Source organism: Gouania willdenowi, chromosome 13, assembly GCF_900634775.1.
Source record: "Gouania willdenowi chromosome 13, fGouWil2.1, whole genome shotgun sequence".
Lineage (NCBI taxonomy): Eukaryota > Metazoa > Chordata > Actinopteri > Blenniiformes > Gobiesocidae > Gouania > Gouania willdenowi.
The window spans coordinates 25,663,158-25,680,763 of NC_041056.1; the positions used below are offsets into that span (position 1 = coordinate 25,663,158).

General features: G+C 37.6%; 1 protein-coding gene across 7 annotated transcripts in view; it reads right to left on the reverse strand.

Moving 5' to 3' along the window:
* Nucleotides 1-17,606, reverse strand: part of kirrel3b (kirre like nephrin family adhesion molecule 3b) — a 193,413-nt gene that overhangs the window by 35,919 nt on the left and 139,888 nt on the right. For all 7 annotated transcript variants that reach the window (XM_028465175.1, XM_028465173.1, XM_028465170.1 and 4 more), the window contains exons 6-7: nt 12,111-12,261; nt 1,970-2,075 (exon numbers count right to left, since the gene is read on the reverse strand). In XM_028465175.1, the coding sequence (XP_028320976.1) occupies nt 1,970-2,075; nt 12,111-12,261 (257 nt within the window). The remainder of the gene's footprint in view (nt 1-1,969; nt 2,076-12,110; nt 12,262-17,606) is intronic.

Sequence of the window (17,606 nt, forward strand, 5' to 3'; positions counted from 1 at the left end):
ATGACAATAAAATTGAACTGAAATGCAATGACAGATTTTCTAAATTGCTTTTCAACATTCTTGAAATATCGGCTCCTGGACCTTGAAATTAAACAAGTTAAAAAAAAATTAATGAGTAACCTTCACATGTTGGTAAATAATGTATTCATTTTATTTTTCTTCAAATATTAACTTGAATCAAGAGATTTTGTTAACATATATCTTGAGAGATAACCTTCTTCCCTTAGTTCACTGAAAATAAAATGAACCTTTTTAATGCAGAAAGATTACATTTTATGACATTAGCCTTTTGAACACAGTGCAGTGACATGAGTCATGATGTTTTTATTTGGTGATATCCAGGCTTTCTCATTCCCTTGCTACCAGTCCTTCAATCCAACTGCAGGCACATTGCTTTCATTGTACATCCTTACGTTAACTTAATTCATTGCTCCTGAAAAGCCTTATATTAATCAGGATGAATGTCCCAATTTTATCCTAATTAATAAATATAAAACAGTGTTGCACACATTAAATACAAATTAAAACTAAAATGGTGGCACACCAGATTTGGTTTGATTTTTCAATTTGATGCATATATAATTGAAAAATGATAATTTTACCTTTGTATTGCTAAATTCACCAAGATAACCCAGTAATCAATTACTGTCAAAATATGATGATTCAGCTATACAGTTAAGGTCATTTTGGCATTTCATTGACAATGCAAAGTGAAAACTTGATTAGCCAGAGAGCAAATATGTAAGAAAATGTTGATTTATTTAATGATTACATGACCCTATGTTTGTCAAAATAATCTGTTCGTAGGTTTTAACCACAGACTGTAAATAGAATGGATGACGCACGCTCACCGTGAGGTTACACTTTTTTTTAGAGCTCCCCCTGCTGACTGGCTGCAGTATTTGTTATAAACCCTGCCTCCTCAATGATAACAGATTGGTCAAACTGTAAAGTTAAAATACTCGTCATGCAATTTTTTTCCAAATCTAAACTCTGGTGTGATCATTAGTTGTTATTATTACCCTACATTGTGTTCAAGTGCTCATTTTTCAGCTACAGTGCGCGCCCACTGGTTTTAACCACATAACATTAACTTCTGAAATCAAAAGAAGGATACAATTGACCTATTTCTTCAGCTGTTTAGGGTATTTCCTTCCAAATTATGCTCCTACTCTTGTTCCTGCCACTTCTTCCCAAACCCAGCCAACAAAAAGGCTTATTCGCAAAAAAAGTTTTTGACAACCCCCTACCTGCACCTATTCCCATGAAGAGATTATCACACACTGATTTATGATAATAACATGTGCATGTTGTTTATATACCTGGCCTAAAAAAGAGTAAACAAATGCCTCAATTTGCCCTAAATTATTGTCTGCAGAATTTCAATTTCATTCCTCGTTAGCTGTATTTAACAGTAACACATTGCAATAACAAATAACTTGCAAAAAAATAATGATATACTGTATATATATATAAAACATAAGCATCACAACTTATCATTTTAAAAATCACTATGTCAGTGGGAGCAGATGTGCTTTAATCCAATCTCAGCACATGTAAAAAATGTCAACACCATTTTTTCTGTAAACAGACTGATACAGTTAAAGTGAACAGATAAGGCTTCAAAGCTAAAGTCGACAGCTTTGCCCCACTCTGAGTGGAACCTAGAAGTGCACAGCAAACCTTTCCAAATGTTGACTTTCTAATATCTTTATGTGTGACCTTTTGCGGTGTGACAGCACCTTCTACTTTAACTGTAGTATAAGATAGTCTTCATTGTCTTGTATATAAAAAAAAGCACGTCTAAAGCTGAAATGTCTAAATCTAACCATATCATTGAGTATTATTATAAAATATGTTTTACTGTAAGAAAATCCATCAGACAAGTCCCACATTTTGACATATCACGTACATTAAAATCCCTCGTTCATGCTGCGTCAATGTGATTTTTCTCTTGTCTCATTCTCACCTGTACAGTGTGACAGGAGGATTGGCCTTTGCAGAGCAGTGGAACTTGACAAGGTTTCCCTCCAGGACTGGTTGAGGCTCCACAGAGAGGTTGACCAGTGGGAGATCTATGACAAGGTGCAGACACAAAAGTGCAAATTTAGTAAGGTGTAAAAACGAGATAATTTACTCTTCACTTTTTCTTCTAATAGGTCCACAGGCATAAACATAGATTTATTACATTGCAAACAAACATAATGAGGAAAAAAACAGTTTGGAAAAGACACACAACTTTATATTTTATAGAAAATGTAGATTTGCCTCCTTTGTATTCGTCTTGTTTGAAGAGGCTTTGCTTTCTGACCCTAAACAGATTTGTCAAGCTATTATGTATTTGATCACCACATAGTTTATGTAAAAACGCCCATCTTAAATCCACAGACAGAAAGTGTTTCCCGTTCTAATGATCATACATTATGCCTCGGTCGCACTTAGAACTCCTTTAGAACTCCTTGACAACTTATCACAGTTTGTAGCAACATTTTCTAAAAATAATAGGCAATTATTCCTAAGTTTTTCAATACCTTTCTTTTTATTATCCTCAATGCCACCAGGGGGTCTATGTCTAGCTGTTGAATAGTGTGCCTTTGCTTAAACAGGTGTGGGAAATAACTACTGGTATTAAGAGCAAATTAAAGGAAATGTTGACTTGAAAATGAATTCCCATTAATGGAGATTTGCTCACAGCAAAAAATTATAGTCCAATCCACTGAGAAACATAACAAAGCACTAGGCTTACTGCATTCCTTACATTTACAAACATCCATATTATGCAAATTAAATTAACAGCTTATTTTACCCTAATTGACAAAGGTACAAATCTTTTTGAAGATACAAACTCATTTACACATCAATGAGCTCCCATGTGAAAGAGATACACCATGGAGACAATCAGGATTCATTTCCAGCCAGGTTTCACTTCTTCACTTTCATTTTGAAACGTGTAAATGTACATTGAATATTACATGTGTTAACAATAATATACCTTGACTGTTTTACCAATACCACTACTTTTCATAATAAAGTTGTGAAGACATTCTTGGTGTAAAAGACACTCCTACAGCTACACCTGTAAGGAAAATTATATGTATGTATTTAGATTTTCACTTACTGCATTTTTATGTTCATTTTTCATCATTAACTCAAAAAGCGTATAGTATTTTTGACATATACTTAATCATTACAATTCCTGTTCTAGCAGTGTTGGCAATAATACTATTTAATAGGTCTCTCGATACAACTTTTTCACTTCTATTACAATACTGATATTGCAGCCTTTATTATTGTCCAATGCTGACATTGATCTGATATATATATAGGCACAAATCTTACATACTTGAATTCCTTATTGTGTAATGTAGTGTGGAATATAAGACTTGTTCAAGTGATATAACTCAAAGAATCTCAATAAAAAAAAATCAAAAACAAAACAGCATATATTATATGGGAGATTTTAGATGCAGGCTGATTTAATTAGATACTCATTATTTTGGTGATGTTGGACCAATATTCAACATCAATATCAAATCGGGAGACCCTTATTATTCAGATTAAATATCTCACTGTTAAACTGCTACTGTAATGTTCAACTGTTGGCATTCGCCTCTCCAGAGGTCACTGCATGTACCTGGTTTAAATAATGAGTCTAGTAATTAGTAAAAAAAAAAATGCAAAAAAAGAGGTAAAACCGTGAAAAATGTATAATATATATATATATATATATATATATATATATATATATATATATATATATATATATATATATATTTTTAAAGGGGAAGTACACCCCTGCCTTCTGCTAAGCTGCCATTAGGAGAGAAATTCATAGAAAGCTATGATTATGGGCGTTACTGCTGTAGCAGTAATACACGCCCAGTTACTTTCAGTAACCACCCCCTCCCATCTGTCCCCGCACACACAGAGTCAAAACCCATCACAACTACTAGCTAACGAGCAAAACATGAGCGAGTCCGACAGTGCGGACACTTCTGCCACAGAGAGGTCATTTGAGGTGGAGGACTTACGTGCTACAGTTTGCAAGGGGGCGGGTGTCAGGTTTTATAGGAGAGGCGGGGCCAACAGTTAAAGTGATGTTGCAGGGGTTTCAAAGGCTTACCGTTCAACCAATAGCAAAATTCAGTTGTAATAACCGGCGTTCAACCCTTAGTGGCCATTATACTGGACATTTTAAAGCCAAATACACAAAATTAAAATACTTTTATGTTAAAAGTGGGACTAGGATCAATCAACAGCACTACTTAATACCTAAATATACAGGTATATGTATTCAGCGAACTTACTCTTTAAGTTGTATTTTTAAAATATACATCACACACAATAAATATCAAACAACTGTATCCTATACTTAAACTTTCTCAAATACATAAAAATAAATAAATTAGAATGCAGTATAAAAGTATCTGAGGTGGCGCACTTGTCACTTTGTGCACTAATACTGGCTACGATGTATTTGTAACAAACTTTAATAAAGATGATCAAAAGTAATTCTTGAAAGGAAAAAAAAAAGTGTCCGGGGTCACCAGACATTTATGATATCAAAATGGGGTCATGACCCAAAAAAGGTTGGGAACCTCTGAGTTAGGGGCACATTTATCCTTGCTTTAGTTCCAGTAGTATAACTAGTGAGATTCCTAGGAAAGCAAGTGAGAGAGAAGAAGAAGTGACTGGATCTGAGTTGGATGCGGGTGTGACCATCTGTTTCAAACTTATAACTACTGTGTGTTCAGAATAAAACACTCAGTATTAGACAGGATTCGTTTTTAGATGTTGTCGGAGAGCAGCGTGTTTGTTTTAAAGCCCATCTACATATGGAGAGTGAATCACCGTGTGTGCGTGTGTGTGCGTGTGTGTGTGTGTGTGGGGGGATGGGAAAACAGTTTTCACCCTGTGGCTGTGCAGATGCTCTAGGCTGCCTCAGCTGCTATGGACCCCTCAGAGAGGCGGTGGTCCAGGTGCCACATTCCACTCACACACCACATTTCCAACGCTGAGACTTGCGCCCTTCCCTCCCAACTGCCTTATCCACAACAACACCTTGAAAATCCAGGTAGTCCACCTGTGTCAGTATTCCCTAGGTATTCTAAATAAACAACACGGCAGAGAGAACTCTGAGTGTTTGTGAAGGCTGATGGTTACAGGGGGTTTATGTGCATGTGAATGAGCACATAGGTGTGCGTCATCACAAAATAGTACACCATCAACGGCTTGTGTTGAAGTGCTAGCTGCCCACTAGGTGTTCATAGTAGGTAAGAGAGGGAATCAAAAAAAAAATGGGCAAATGGAACCTTGGGGGCAAAACAACAGACTTGGCCGTGATGCGGGTGGGAATGAATTTTTCAAGAAACCACAGCAGTAAAGCAAGAGGCAGACATTAAAAATAAGTGTAGCAGATTTGAAGGTAGTGTCCTCACTAATTAACATATTTCAAAAGCCGTACTATTTAATCATGCCAACCATTTCCTTGCTGCCAAGAGACTTCTAAGGATTCGCATGTTGGTTTATCGTTACCGTCAATGTGGCAACAAAGTAAAGTTCATTTGAAATGATTGAACTGACCTTGCTCAGATGAAGTATTCATGCCACGATGACTCTACATCTATAAGTTGGATGAGCAATTTGTTGTTAGATTTATAGCCAAAGAACTAAACAGAAATAGCCAGGGGAGGAACAGCTGTTGACAATCTGTCAGCTGTGGATCATGGCTGAGAATCATAGACCATGTCTTATTCAACCTTTGACACTTTGAATCATGCTGATCTCTTCTTAATGATGAAGTTTGTTTGCCACATTTATGCGTACATGTACAAATTACTACTGTGGCATCATGCAATTGTACATTATTATTGTTATTATACGTGACTCTTTATTCCTTAAAATCATCAAGAGAGTGGACTAATGAAGGGACGGATGGATCAGAGCTTCAGTAAAAACAACGAGATGAATCAGCAAGGCTGGTGGATAGTTGGCCGATAGCTTTTGATCAGTTAGTTCAAACTGGAGACCAGATGGTGTTTTTGGAACAATCTACTAACTTTACTGTTTCCTGTAAAAAGTGCCAGCATAAATAGTTTTTCCCCTTTCTAAAAGCTCAAATTCTAATCTCTCTGGGTCACTCCACACAGCTGTTTTCTAGCAGGGCTGGCTTCAAACTCCAGTAGTGTTGGATGTCTCTGAAGGATGTTGAAGCTGTTTATGGGACATCTGCTTGGGGCCTATAGCCTTAGCAATATGGGCACGCTGTCACATGGCTGGCTGAGTAGAATTCTTGGAGGGAGAAGAGGCTGACTGACAACCTGAGGTCTTAGAAGCTGATCATAAGCTCTTTACTCAAGTAATTTTTTTCAGAAATTTAATCAAACCCGAGGTTTAATGAAACCAGATGTTCTCACAAGCATCCAATATAATAAATGTTTATTTCCTTTTAGCACATCTGTAAAAGACTAAATATGCTCGACAAGGCTTTGTGACCAACTAATCCAACGCAGTTATTCTGTTAAAATTTAGAGCACAGATCTGTGGAATCAATAAAATGTGATATTTTGTATTCAAGTCATCAAACAACAAAAAGCCTCGTCTAATCGCCTTACCCCCCACATTCGTCCCCCTCCGCCACCCTCACCTTCAGATTCTGTCACAGATAAATTTGCCATTATCTGCTTGATTAAGCAAGGAGAGTGTGTAGCTGAGCAAGCTTCCAAAACAAATCCTCCCCAACTGCACATCTGCATGTTCTTTATTAATTAGTCTCGCAAATGACATTCATTTCCTCCCCCTCAAGGCTCAGCATTTTTGCAATGCAAACACACCCAGAACCTTGGCTCGGATCGTCCGCGATGCATTCATTTCCCACCACGTGTATCAAAGCATGTTTCTATGTGGGTAATGCTCTGAGCATCGGCAACTGGACCGGAAAATATGTGAAGAATTTTTTAAACTGTGTTGAGTGGGAATTAGCAGGACGTGAAACTGTGGCATCAATCACAAATCACAGCAGTGGTAACCCAGACATTAGGGGGGTGGTCAGGTTACTGATTTAATGTGAGTCATATTTTTGGAGAAAACAGCATCAGGGGGTAATCACCTCTGAGCAATCAGGCAATTATAGTTGGCAGCTGGACTGGAATGGACAACTGAAGTCAGCAGTCTATCCCAGTTCAACTCTATTGGCTCTAATCCCTTTTATATTGGCACCATCGCTAGCGCATGCTGCATTTAGATGCTAAACCGTCCCTATAACTGTGTAAACTTGGTTGTGCAATGAAAGTGCTGAGGTTGATTATCATAAAGAAATGATAAAGGACAATAATGTAGATATATGCATTTAGTTTCAGGCAAATGGTCAGGGTGTGATGCCATTACTTTGTAAACTGAGAGTCGACTGGATTATGATAAACAAGGGAAAGTAGATGGAAGATGGAGTTTTATTCCTTTTTTGTCATCATTTTACAAACACAGAGCGGTTCCAGAGTGTTTCGAGGAAAGAGTAGAAATGTACGATTTATTCTCTGAGTGTTTGATGGTGTGGAGGACATTGTCCACATGTTCAAGGCAATCACAGCTATTTGCTTTTTTATTGTCTCACTGTGAAATGAGACCATCAATGTCAGTTTTAATTCAGATTCATCACAGTTCAATTACATCGAATGAGTAAGAATTTGTAGAATGTGTTACCATTGAGTGCCAGTTCATCTTTCAGGATAAGAAATACAACAAAAGGGGAGAAAATTATATCTTTTTAACTACATCATTCAGTATGAGATAGAATTTACTTTTTGCATGGTTTGACTGTAGGATAGATTATTCACAATATTCAACAATGGTTCATTTCAAGTGATGTTTGATTTTTGCTCTGACCTATAAAGGACTATATTTGGCCTGTTAAGGTATATCTGCTTTTTTTGCCAATTCACTGACAAGGCCACATCTTTAAATTACAGTTGATTTCATGAGCACGTCAACACCTGTCCTGATAAAGGGCACAATACAATTCCTAAAGACACGAGCGAAAAAAAAAAAAATAAAAAATCATAGCAGTGGTTTTATAGAAGAACATTTTCTGTTCCAGCCACCCACCCCCACCCCCTTCTCCTTAAAAACTCATAAAATAACGTATTTTTTATGCTCAATGTTTGGCATTGCTATCCCTTGCGAGGGCCCTAGTTTGGGAAAATCTGTATTGGAGTATTAAACCCTGAATGAGCTGAGTAAGAAATTTCAGTTTAGACAACTAAGATGTCACATCTCAAGGAGCTAAGACATGATTAGTAATAAACCAAAACATGTCTTTACTACGCAACATTGGATTTAACTAGAAGCAGATTAAAAACACAAAAAAAACACATATTTTTGGGTCATCATGAATATAATTAAAGATGGTGCATCACACATAATGTACTGTTGCTACAGAGTAACAACTTAGTTGAAAACAGAAAATCTTGCTGAATGTTATGCATTGGATGTCTGGCTGAACATTTTTTTTTTTTTTTGCAAAAAAATACATCACTCCTAGCAATTACGTTCCTGTGTTTTCAGATGCTTGGTTGTTTGTAGCAGTAAAAGAGAAAGAACACCTGAACACGGTTGTAAAGATGAAATTGCCAAAAGTGTTACATTTATATCACAAACTGACAGGAAGCTCCTGAAGGAACCATTGTCTTGATAGGTGATGTGATGGCTTTCAGCTACCCAAAGACAGGCTCACTAAGAGAAAAGCAGAAGTTCTGTTTCTCTCACCTATAAGAAGTAACAACCTGCTTTTACTGTTCACCGTGATTTGATACATGGCAGGAGTTTATAACCCTGCTCATTTACGGTTACAAGAGAAAATGGGTAAGAAAATATATACGAACCACAGTAGTGGGATTAACATGAAGGAAGCTGGTGGTGAATTTTTGATTTGTAGGAAATTAATTTCACTTTAACAACAAAGTATTGGGTCAGTGTTTAGCTGCTGTGTTGTGTTATATTAGACCAGCGGTTCTCAACCTTGGGATCACGAGACATTGGGTGGGGGTCGCCAGATGACCAAGAAACTCAAAACATTTTTTTAACAATATGAGTCCGATTTTGCTTATTTTTTTTTTTACCATTTTTCACCAAACTTGTTATATTTTAACATTTTTTAATCACTTTTTCTTGCCATACTTTTGCTCCATTTAACACATTTCTGCCAAATCTCAATCATATTTCAATGACTTTTCTTCACATTTTTTCCACTTATAAACCCTTACCACCTAATGCTGCATATGTTGACCAATTATTGTCACTTTTAACCTCTTTTCACCATATTTCATGGTTATTTTTTTTGTCAATTTACCCACATTCACATTTTGTCATGGCCATTATTTACCAGTTTAAGCTAATTGTTCCAATTTTGACACTTTGAACCCTTTTTACCACTTTTTCTGTCTGTTTTTGCCCACTCCAATCTGCAACTTTTAACCAATTTCTGTGGTTTTTAAAATTCCATTTCACCACCTTTTTGGTCACTTTTAACCCATTTTTTTTTTCTGATTAAAACAAAGATTTACATCCTTAGGATGACTATGTACTATGATGCAAATAATAAACTTCCTGTATAACAGTGGATATTAATCAGATAAATAAATAAATAAATGAGGTTATCACAGATTCACAGAACAAGGGACCATCATTTTGCTGACTTTAAGGATGAGCCCCAAAAAACACAGGCTGAAAAGGTTGAGAACCACTGTTTTAGACCAGTGCATGTAATGATGTGGATACTAACTTTGATACTAGCTTTGAGTTTGGGTGCAGGTGCCTCTTTGATTTGATTTCCGGTGCTGTGTGCAATCCAAAACCAAATATCAAAACCAAATATTCAAATGTAGTGGATTATAATCAACTTTTGAAGTACATCTTTGCTGAACTCTACCGAACACTACCTGTCACTGGGGAGAGGAGCGGAGGAGGAAGGGGGAGGTAGGCAGGAGCCGAAGCTTTGAGTGAGACAATTTGATTCTTGACAATTAGTCTCTGCTGTGGCACAGTTTGATCTCAGACAGAGAGAAATCTTCTTCAGGAGCTTTAATTGTGTGAAAAGCACATTTCCCGGAAAGCTAATCAGAAAACAGCTCCTCATGCTTATTCCAGGTTGAATCCCACACACACACTCTAAGATAGCAACTGTTTATAGGAGACAGTGTTATATGTGGTAATTTCCCTTCCTGAAAAAAAGTTATGCTCATGCAATGCTTATTCTCACTACGTTTGCCCTTTGTCGAGCACATAATGAAAAGAATGGAGCCGTCAGTCATAATGGCTCTTTAAATAGCATGTTCTGCTTTATTAGTCATACTTAATGGTCTCGACTGGGTTGCGAGCGATGCGAAAACCTTTATTCACAGACCTTGTCTTACTGTGAGCACTTTTTGATCGAAAAAAAAACGAGATTCCCTGACAATTGAGGTTGAAGCGTTTTACACGGTGGGTTTACTCTGCCAATTTTAGAGGGAAAAAAGGTGGATGTTCACTTCAAAAAGATTGATGGCATCAGCCTAGAAATAAAAGAGGGAGAAGCAGTTTGCATGGTGCCACAGCAGGCGGGTATAGCAGGGCAGACCCAAGCAGATTTGTTTGTTTTACATGGTTGCCTTTTTTGTATATTTCTTCAAGGAAACATCTCCATGTTGCATGTCATTAGAAATGCTGTAATGTGCTCAAAAAGGAGGCTTGACGTTTGCAGTGTAGGTCAAAAAATGCCTCTCTAACAACATGAAGAGTCGTCTTTTTGGTTGTCTTCTGTATTATACACCAAAACACGTACTTTTAAATCAAATCAATTGAAACTGAAGGTAATTTCACATATACCTCTTTGGTCCACGTCATGCTCCGTTTCCTCGGATAGACCGGTACCTTTGCGGTGGTGTGAAAGCTCAGTGGAAGTCTGGTGCGAACCAAACAAGCAAAGTCTGGTCTTCTGTAAAGTTTGGGACTCAGTTCGCCTCAAGTGAAGTCTGGCACAGTTTTCATGATGTGAGAAAGCAAGGCCAAATATAGGAAATGGAACCAAATAGAAGACATGACGTTGAAACTTAATTGTGATGGAGCAACTCCTTTAGCGACTGGCAGGCGGCATTTCCACACTGCTTTCTGTTGACTCACACATCATAGATATAATTCACTTCTCTCTTTTCCTCAAACTTCTAACATAGTCAGCCATGGGTGCAAACTTTGACTGCTCTATGCTTCACCTGCGCATACATTCTTACGTCTACACACGTAGATCTTCCAGCGGCATGACGCCTGAGCGCTGACAGGCGAGACGGGGCGGAGTCTTCTCTGTACTTTTGAAATATTGATAGATAGATAGATAGATAGATAGATAGATAGATAGATAGATAGATAGATAGATAGATAGATAGATAGCTTTATTTCGGACTCGGGGTCCATAAAAACCATACAAACACAAATAAAAATGTCTAACAGTAGAATTCTAAAGGGCACTTATACCAGTGCTTCCAGAGCTGAGATGTGCAGCGGGCATTGTTTGCAATGTTCACTGCTACAAGAACAATGTCATTTTCAGAGTCATTTAGCCGACTTATAAACCTATACATTAGATGTCTCAGTGCAGCTTGGAGAGTTCACACGGGCAGCCACAAACTTTCACCTTTTGGCATTTTTAGCATTATTCTCAGTGCATCATTATAGTCCAGTTTTTTTTTTACTATTTTCTGAAGGCTCACTTTTTTATACTTTGTCCACAGATGTGCAGTGTACAGAGGTGTGCAGAATGCTTTGAACGGAGTCAGTTTCACTCCAAGGGTTTCCTTTGGAAAATTCATTTTTCTAACTAGAGTGTTGTTTTTGTCTTATTCTCTGCCTGAGTGTTGACAGAATTTCACTCAGGCAAAAGAAGAAGAAGGCAGAAGTATTCTGTCCAATAGGTTGTTTTGACTGTGTGACGTTGTTTAGAAAGTTTGGTGCACTTGGCAAAGAGTAGTGTGAAAGCAGATCATACCAGATTAAAATGCAACACATGTTGCAGATTTACCGCAGGACTCTATATGTAAAAGCAGCCTTAATTTTAGATAAAGAAGGAAAAGAAGGGGCTTGCTTACGCTGGATGTCAATGGTGACACTGCTCTCCTTGCCATTGGGGACAGCCTTGTTGGAAGCCCTACAGATGATTTGTTGACCCGTTTCGATGTTGGAAGGCGATAGGTACAGCGTGCTCACGGTGCTCTCTCTCCTGCCATCACGGAGTAAAGTCTGCAAAAGGAGTATGCATACACACAAAATTAAATCCACATCATGCACACGGATTGACGTTTTTACTCCTGCAAAGGCATTAGAATGATTGTTTGTCTGCTTCAAAACTTCAAAACAACCAACTAATGCTTGTTTAAGCCTGTGATTAAAAAAGCCATCATGTACATTGTCGTGTGTCTTCAAAAGCACTACTTGAAGTAAGGATTATAAAGTGTTCAACAGACATTACAACAAAGATGAGTTGTCGAACAAACACCCTGTCAGACAAGCTTTGTTTGAGAGGCTACAAAAACATGCTAAAGTCAGCAAATTAATGAATACACACACTGAGATACTCCCTCAAGGAACCAGAAGCAAAAAACCAAAGAACTCCTCTGCTTGTAATTTCACTTTAAAGTAGATTGAAATAAGAGAGAAACATTTTAAGTAGAAGTATGTTTTTGAGCTCTTCTTCTTTGTATGAATAGAGAGCGGCGCTCGAGCGCATGGCTTGTCATACTACACAAAGAAAATCAATCTTCTTTTCAGCGTTCATCCTCTGAGCCTTACATTGTGAAAGCCATCTGGAATCGGTTGGTAGCGCTCAGTAGCTCACGCTCTCTCTCGAACGCTCAGGGGAGGGCTATGGGAGTTTATGTTAACCAGTGCGGGACAGAACAAAGTCAATGACTAGAACAAATTGCGTGGGCAAACAGGGCACTGTGTGGTCAACCACAAAGTCAAAATGCATTTTCCTGCCTTGTCTTTAAAGCAAACTCGCACTTGCTCTCGATTCTACTAGTAAGAAGACCTCATGAGTGGAGCACATCAAATATTTTCCTGAAATAGAAGCAGAACGGCCTTATTGACCAATGAAGGCTCACAGTGTGCTTGCTTTAATGTGCCTTCGGATTGCACCAATATTGATTAAATGCTGTACTTTTTCCACTGCACAGCATGACTTGGAAAGTTTCATTTCAAAGATTTGAAGAAGTATTTTTTTCTCACAATCACCCTATAGGATAATAGTAATGGCTTTGATTTATGTAACATTTATCAGAGAATAAACTTAAAGAATTGGGAAAAAAAAGGTATATATTCCTTCAACACACAGACACAACAATGACAGAACTGTAGCTGTAAATCTGTGCAAAACAACCTTTTTCACAAAACACAAAACATCAAGTCACATTTATTGAGTGCTTTGCCCAAGGACACAACAGCAATCAATGGCAATGCGTGAATAGAGAACAAACTTTGTAGCTAAGTGTGCAAAATGTCGACGCCATGATAGAAAGTTAAAAGCATTAGACACCGGTGGATCCAAATGTTAAGAAGAGCTACAGAGCAAATTTTTCTACACATTATATCATTTTAATCATCAGTCGAGTCAAACCATGCATGGCTCAATGTCAGAGAGCAAATCACAGGTAATTATCCACACATTTTATTGCCATGGTACCATTTCATTAAAGCTCTACTCTTTCACACTTAAGCATTCATCATATTCTGCATCATACAATTAAAATGTCACTGCACTTGTAAAATCCACCGGCATTCATTTCGAAGGAAATCTTTTGATCTACCACTTAATAGTTCAAGTACTATGAGATACCTCTTCAATCCATGAGAATGTGAAAGTAAATCTGCATCACTGAAGGTGGCTTTTCAGAGGAATGAAGTGCATTTTGTTTGAAGGATACATTAAAAATATCATAATTACACCGCTGGAGCCCATTTGTATCGAGAGAATCATGCAATAAAAATTCTTCCAAGTTGTGCATATACGTCACATTAAAAAGCTGAACACATTAGCTGTCAGACACAGAATATGTCAGTGTAATATTCTTTCTGACACAGTCAGGATTGTTTCGCTCGCTCATCGCCCTGGACCTGTCGAAAGTCATTAATCCTGGAAAGGGGTTAGCTGCCTGCTGCACTGAATGCAACACCATGGCAGAGTACAAATGGACGCGTTTCTCTATCAGCTGTCAAATCAGACGAAAAATGAATATTTTCCCGAAGCAAAATAGGAAAATGAAAAAACATGACCATCGGCCAAAAACGTTTAACGCCTGATGAAAAAACAAACAGACAGTGAGAACGCCGGCTTCAAGTTACGTGAAGGAAGAGGCGTAATGTTTCTTATGCAATGTGCTTTTTTGTTGTCCTTGTAGATGAGACTTAGCAGTAGAAATGTGTCTGTTTTGCAGACATATTTCTTTGATTATAGATTTCAAGGTATATACTGAAACTGATTGCTCTCTGCACATCAGTGCAGATCAGCAAACCTATGAAAGTGAATGCCTGAATAATCCCTGCTGAGGCACTTCACAAAATATGAAGTGAAGTATAATAAAAAAAAAAAGAGAATAGATAATTCAACTTGTTACTTAGCATAGTGTCAGCCAGTGGTTTAAAGAGTGCAGCAGTACTGGTACTTGATGGCGATTGTACTCAAGTACACGTACAAGTAAGTCGTACATAAAATACTCAAGTACAAGTAAAAAATAGCTCAAATAAAGAGTACTCAAAGTAAAAGTTACCATTTACTTTCACCCCCCCACATTTATTTTGGTAATAAATCTTGCCACGGTTCCCTTGCATACAGTAAACATCTCATGTATAAACTTATAAAGGACGAGACCAAATCTTGCACAACTGGAACTGAATTTATTTGTCACAAAGGCATTTGTACAAAATAAAATGTTTTTATAATGTTAAGCTGTCTAGAAATCACAGAACAAGGAATTCTCCCAAGGCTTGTAAATGTCATTGAAAGTACACTTTTAATTTCAAACGCCTTCATTGATAAGCAGTGGAACAAGTTGATTTCATCAGTTTATTGCAGTGTGAGGAAAATGTTTCTATCCGAGCCAAAGTTAAAATCTCTCTTTTTCCCCTCATATTAACGACAGATTAACGCTTGTTTGTGTGAAAAGCCTGATTTTATTAACTTCTTACATTCCTGCATTCAGAAATGATAAGCGCGCATCATCATCGTCATCATCATCATCATCATCATCAGCCATCAATGTTTCACTTGTTATTCACTCTTGTAGTTTGATCAAGCTGTGGCTTTACATTATACACAATGTTAAAATCGTTGGACATCAGTCTGACGTCTGTCAGAGTTTCACTGTAACGAGCTGTAGCTGCCAAGGTGCGTACCGCGGCAGCACACAGCTGATAAGCTCCCTTCCAGAACAAGGAGTCAGTGGCACAGGTAAAATGTAATTAAATCTAACACATTTTGTCCCGTCTAGAACTGGTAAATGTGAACATTTTAGAAATGCTAATGGTCAATCCTTTGGCGTGCTTGTGTGACTTCCCCCACCCCCGTGATAGCGTGACTGTGTCGCTTTGGATAAATTCTTTCCGGGCAGTGTTGCCAACCCCTCAGTAAGGAATGTAGCTAGTGGCTGTCCCAAAAGGCGCTACAAGTCGCTAAATGACGTCATCGCCTAATTTGCATTATTAGCCATTTGCATGTAATTGTAACGCTGCAGGAGAAGAATTACCTCATGGGAGAGATGAAAAATTATTAAAAAACACAGTAATTTTTGTATGTTTAGACAACAAATGAACTTTCTTCTGTTGATTCTTTTTTTTTTTTTTTTTTTTTTTTATGATGCCATTGAAAGAGGCCATTATGTCTCACAAGAACTTCACTAATCAATTGATCTTTATTTGTATAGTACCAATTCATAACACGCGTTATCGCAACACACTTCACAGAAAGCAGGTCTGGACGCAGAGTGGTGTGGGTCAGGGTCTCCTCTGTTCTGACTGCAGCTGGGAGAGCTCGTGAAGCTCCTGTGGGATTGACAGCCTGTGAGTGCTTTGGAACAGTGGAGGGGCTCAGGGCAGCACCCGCTGCTCGTTGAGGACAGTAACTGCAGAGCGATACATGCTCTCACGTCACGTCAGAGTCTGAAAAAACATCAGAAAAGTCTCAACTAATACTGGGAAAAGTAGCTAGATTTGTAACCAAGAAGATCTGAAAAGTCACCAGATTTAGCGAGAAAGTCACCAAGTTGGCAACACTGTTTCCGGGAGTCTCTTCTGCAAATTTATGAGTGCGTGTGGCTTAAATTGTAACTAAGTCCATTGGACTCCATTTTTCTAGTGCAATATAATGTTTCACCTTATCGGGGCGCTGCACTTATTCCAGGGTTAGAAGCAAATAAGAGGAAAAGGACTCACGCACACGGGACAATACGCGTAAAGCCAGATTTGAATGGGAACGCCCACATTTCAGGGCTGCTCCGCCCAGAGTGCATACCTGGGATGGAGGCACGCAGTAACTGACTTAAGTACAGGGCGAGAATAGCGCGCAGCCAAAAACAGTGCAGCTGCGCAGCTTTTTGAACTTACGCGCATGGGAGAATCGAGCTCTCCTTTTTTTTGTAGTTTCACAATGTCCATTAATCTTTTTAAAACAAAAAAAAAATAATAATAATAATTTACTCAGTAACAGTTAGGTGTAGAAATGTAACAAATCACTCTACTTTTATTAAAATGTACTTAAACTACAAGTTAAATTACTAATTTAGAAATATATTCAAAACAAAAAGTACAAATACGTTAGCATTTCTGCCTCTCTCTTTGGTAAATCTCCCCCTGTCTGGAGAGTATGCATGTTCTCCCCATGAACATGAAAAAATAAATTTTAAAAAATACAAAAAAATGTGAATTTATTTTTCTGAAACTCTGAGGAGCTGTTTGATCTACACTGCATGAAATCCTTCATTATTTATTTACAGTTTCATTCAGTGACCACAAGACAAGGACACTTTGGAAAAGTCATCAGAATATCACAGGGTTAAGTTAGAGAGCAAAGGGAAATGTTGGAAGATTCAAATACATAAAAATAAAACTGATACCACCCTGGATCAATATATAGTCTTTGGTATTTTTACCAAGTTTAATGTATAATCAAAATGTATTACTTGTCGTTATACTTTTATAAGCATAATTTATATCATGATTTGTTTTCTTTCTTCAATGAAATGAGTTTTCATCCTGTTCAGTTTCTTATTAAAAATTGAAGTTACCTCTAATATACAGATGCAGAAAGAAGCACCGAGGGGACTCTGAGGTGGAATAAATTGAGCTCCTTAATTGTTTTGCTTAATATGCTTTAGTATTTTGCCTAACAATATAAAATAATCTAAAACATTGTGCAGAAAATAATTAGTTACAAATAGTTCTAGGCTTATCTTTTACTTATAGGAGTTAAATGAAGGAGGTTAATTGGCAAATCATATCACTGTCAAGAGTAAAGAGCCATTTAATTTACACCACACCTGTCTTAAAAAACTTACATAATCGTACCCAGCCAGCAAATCTTTAATTAATTACTT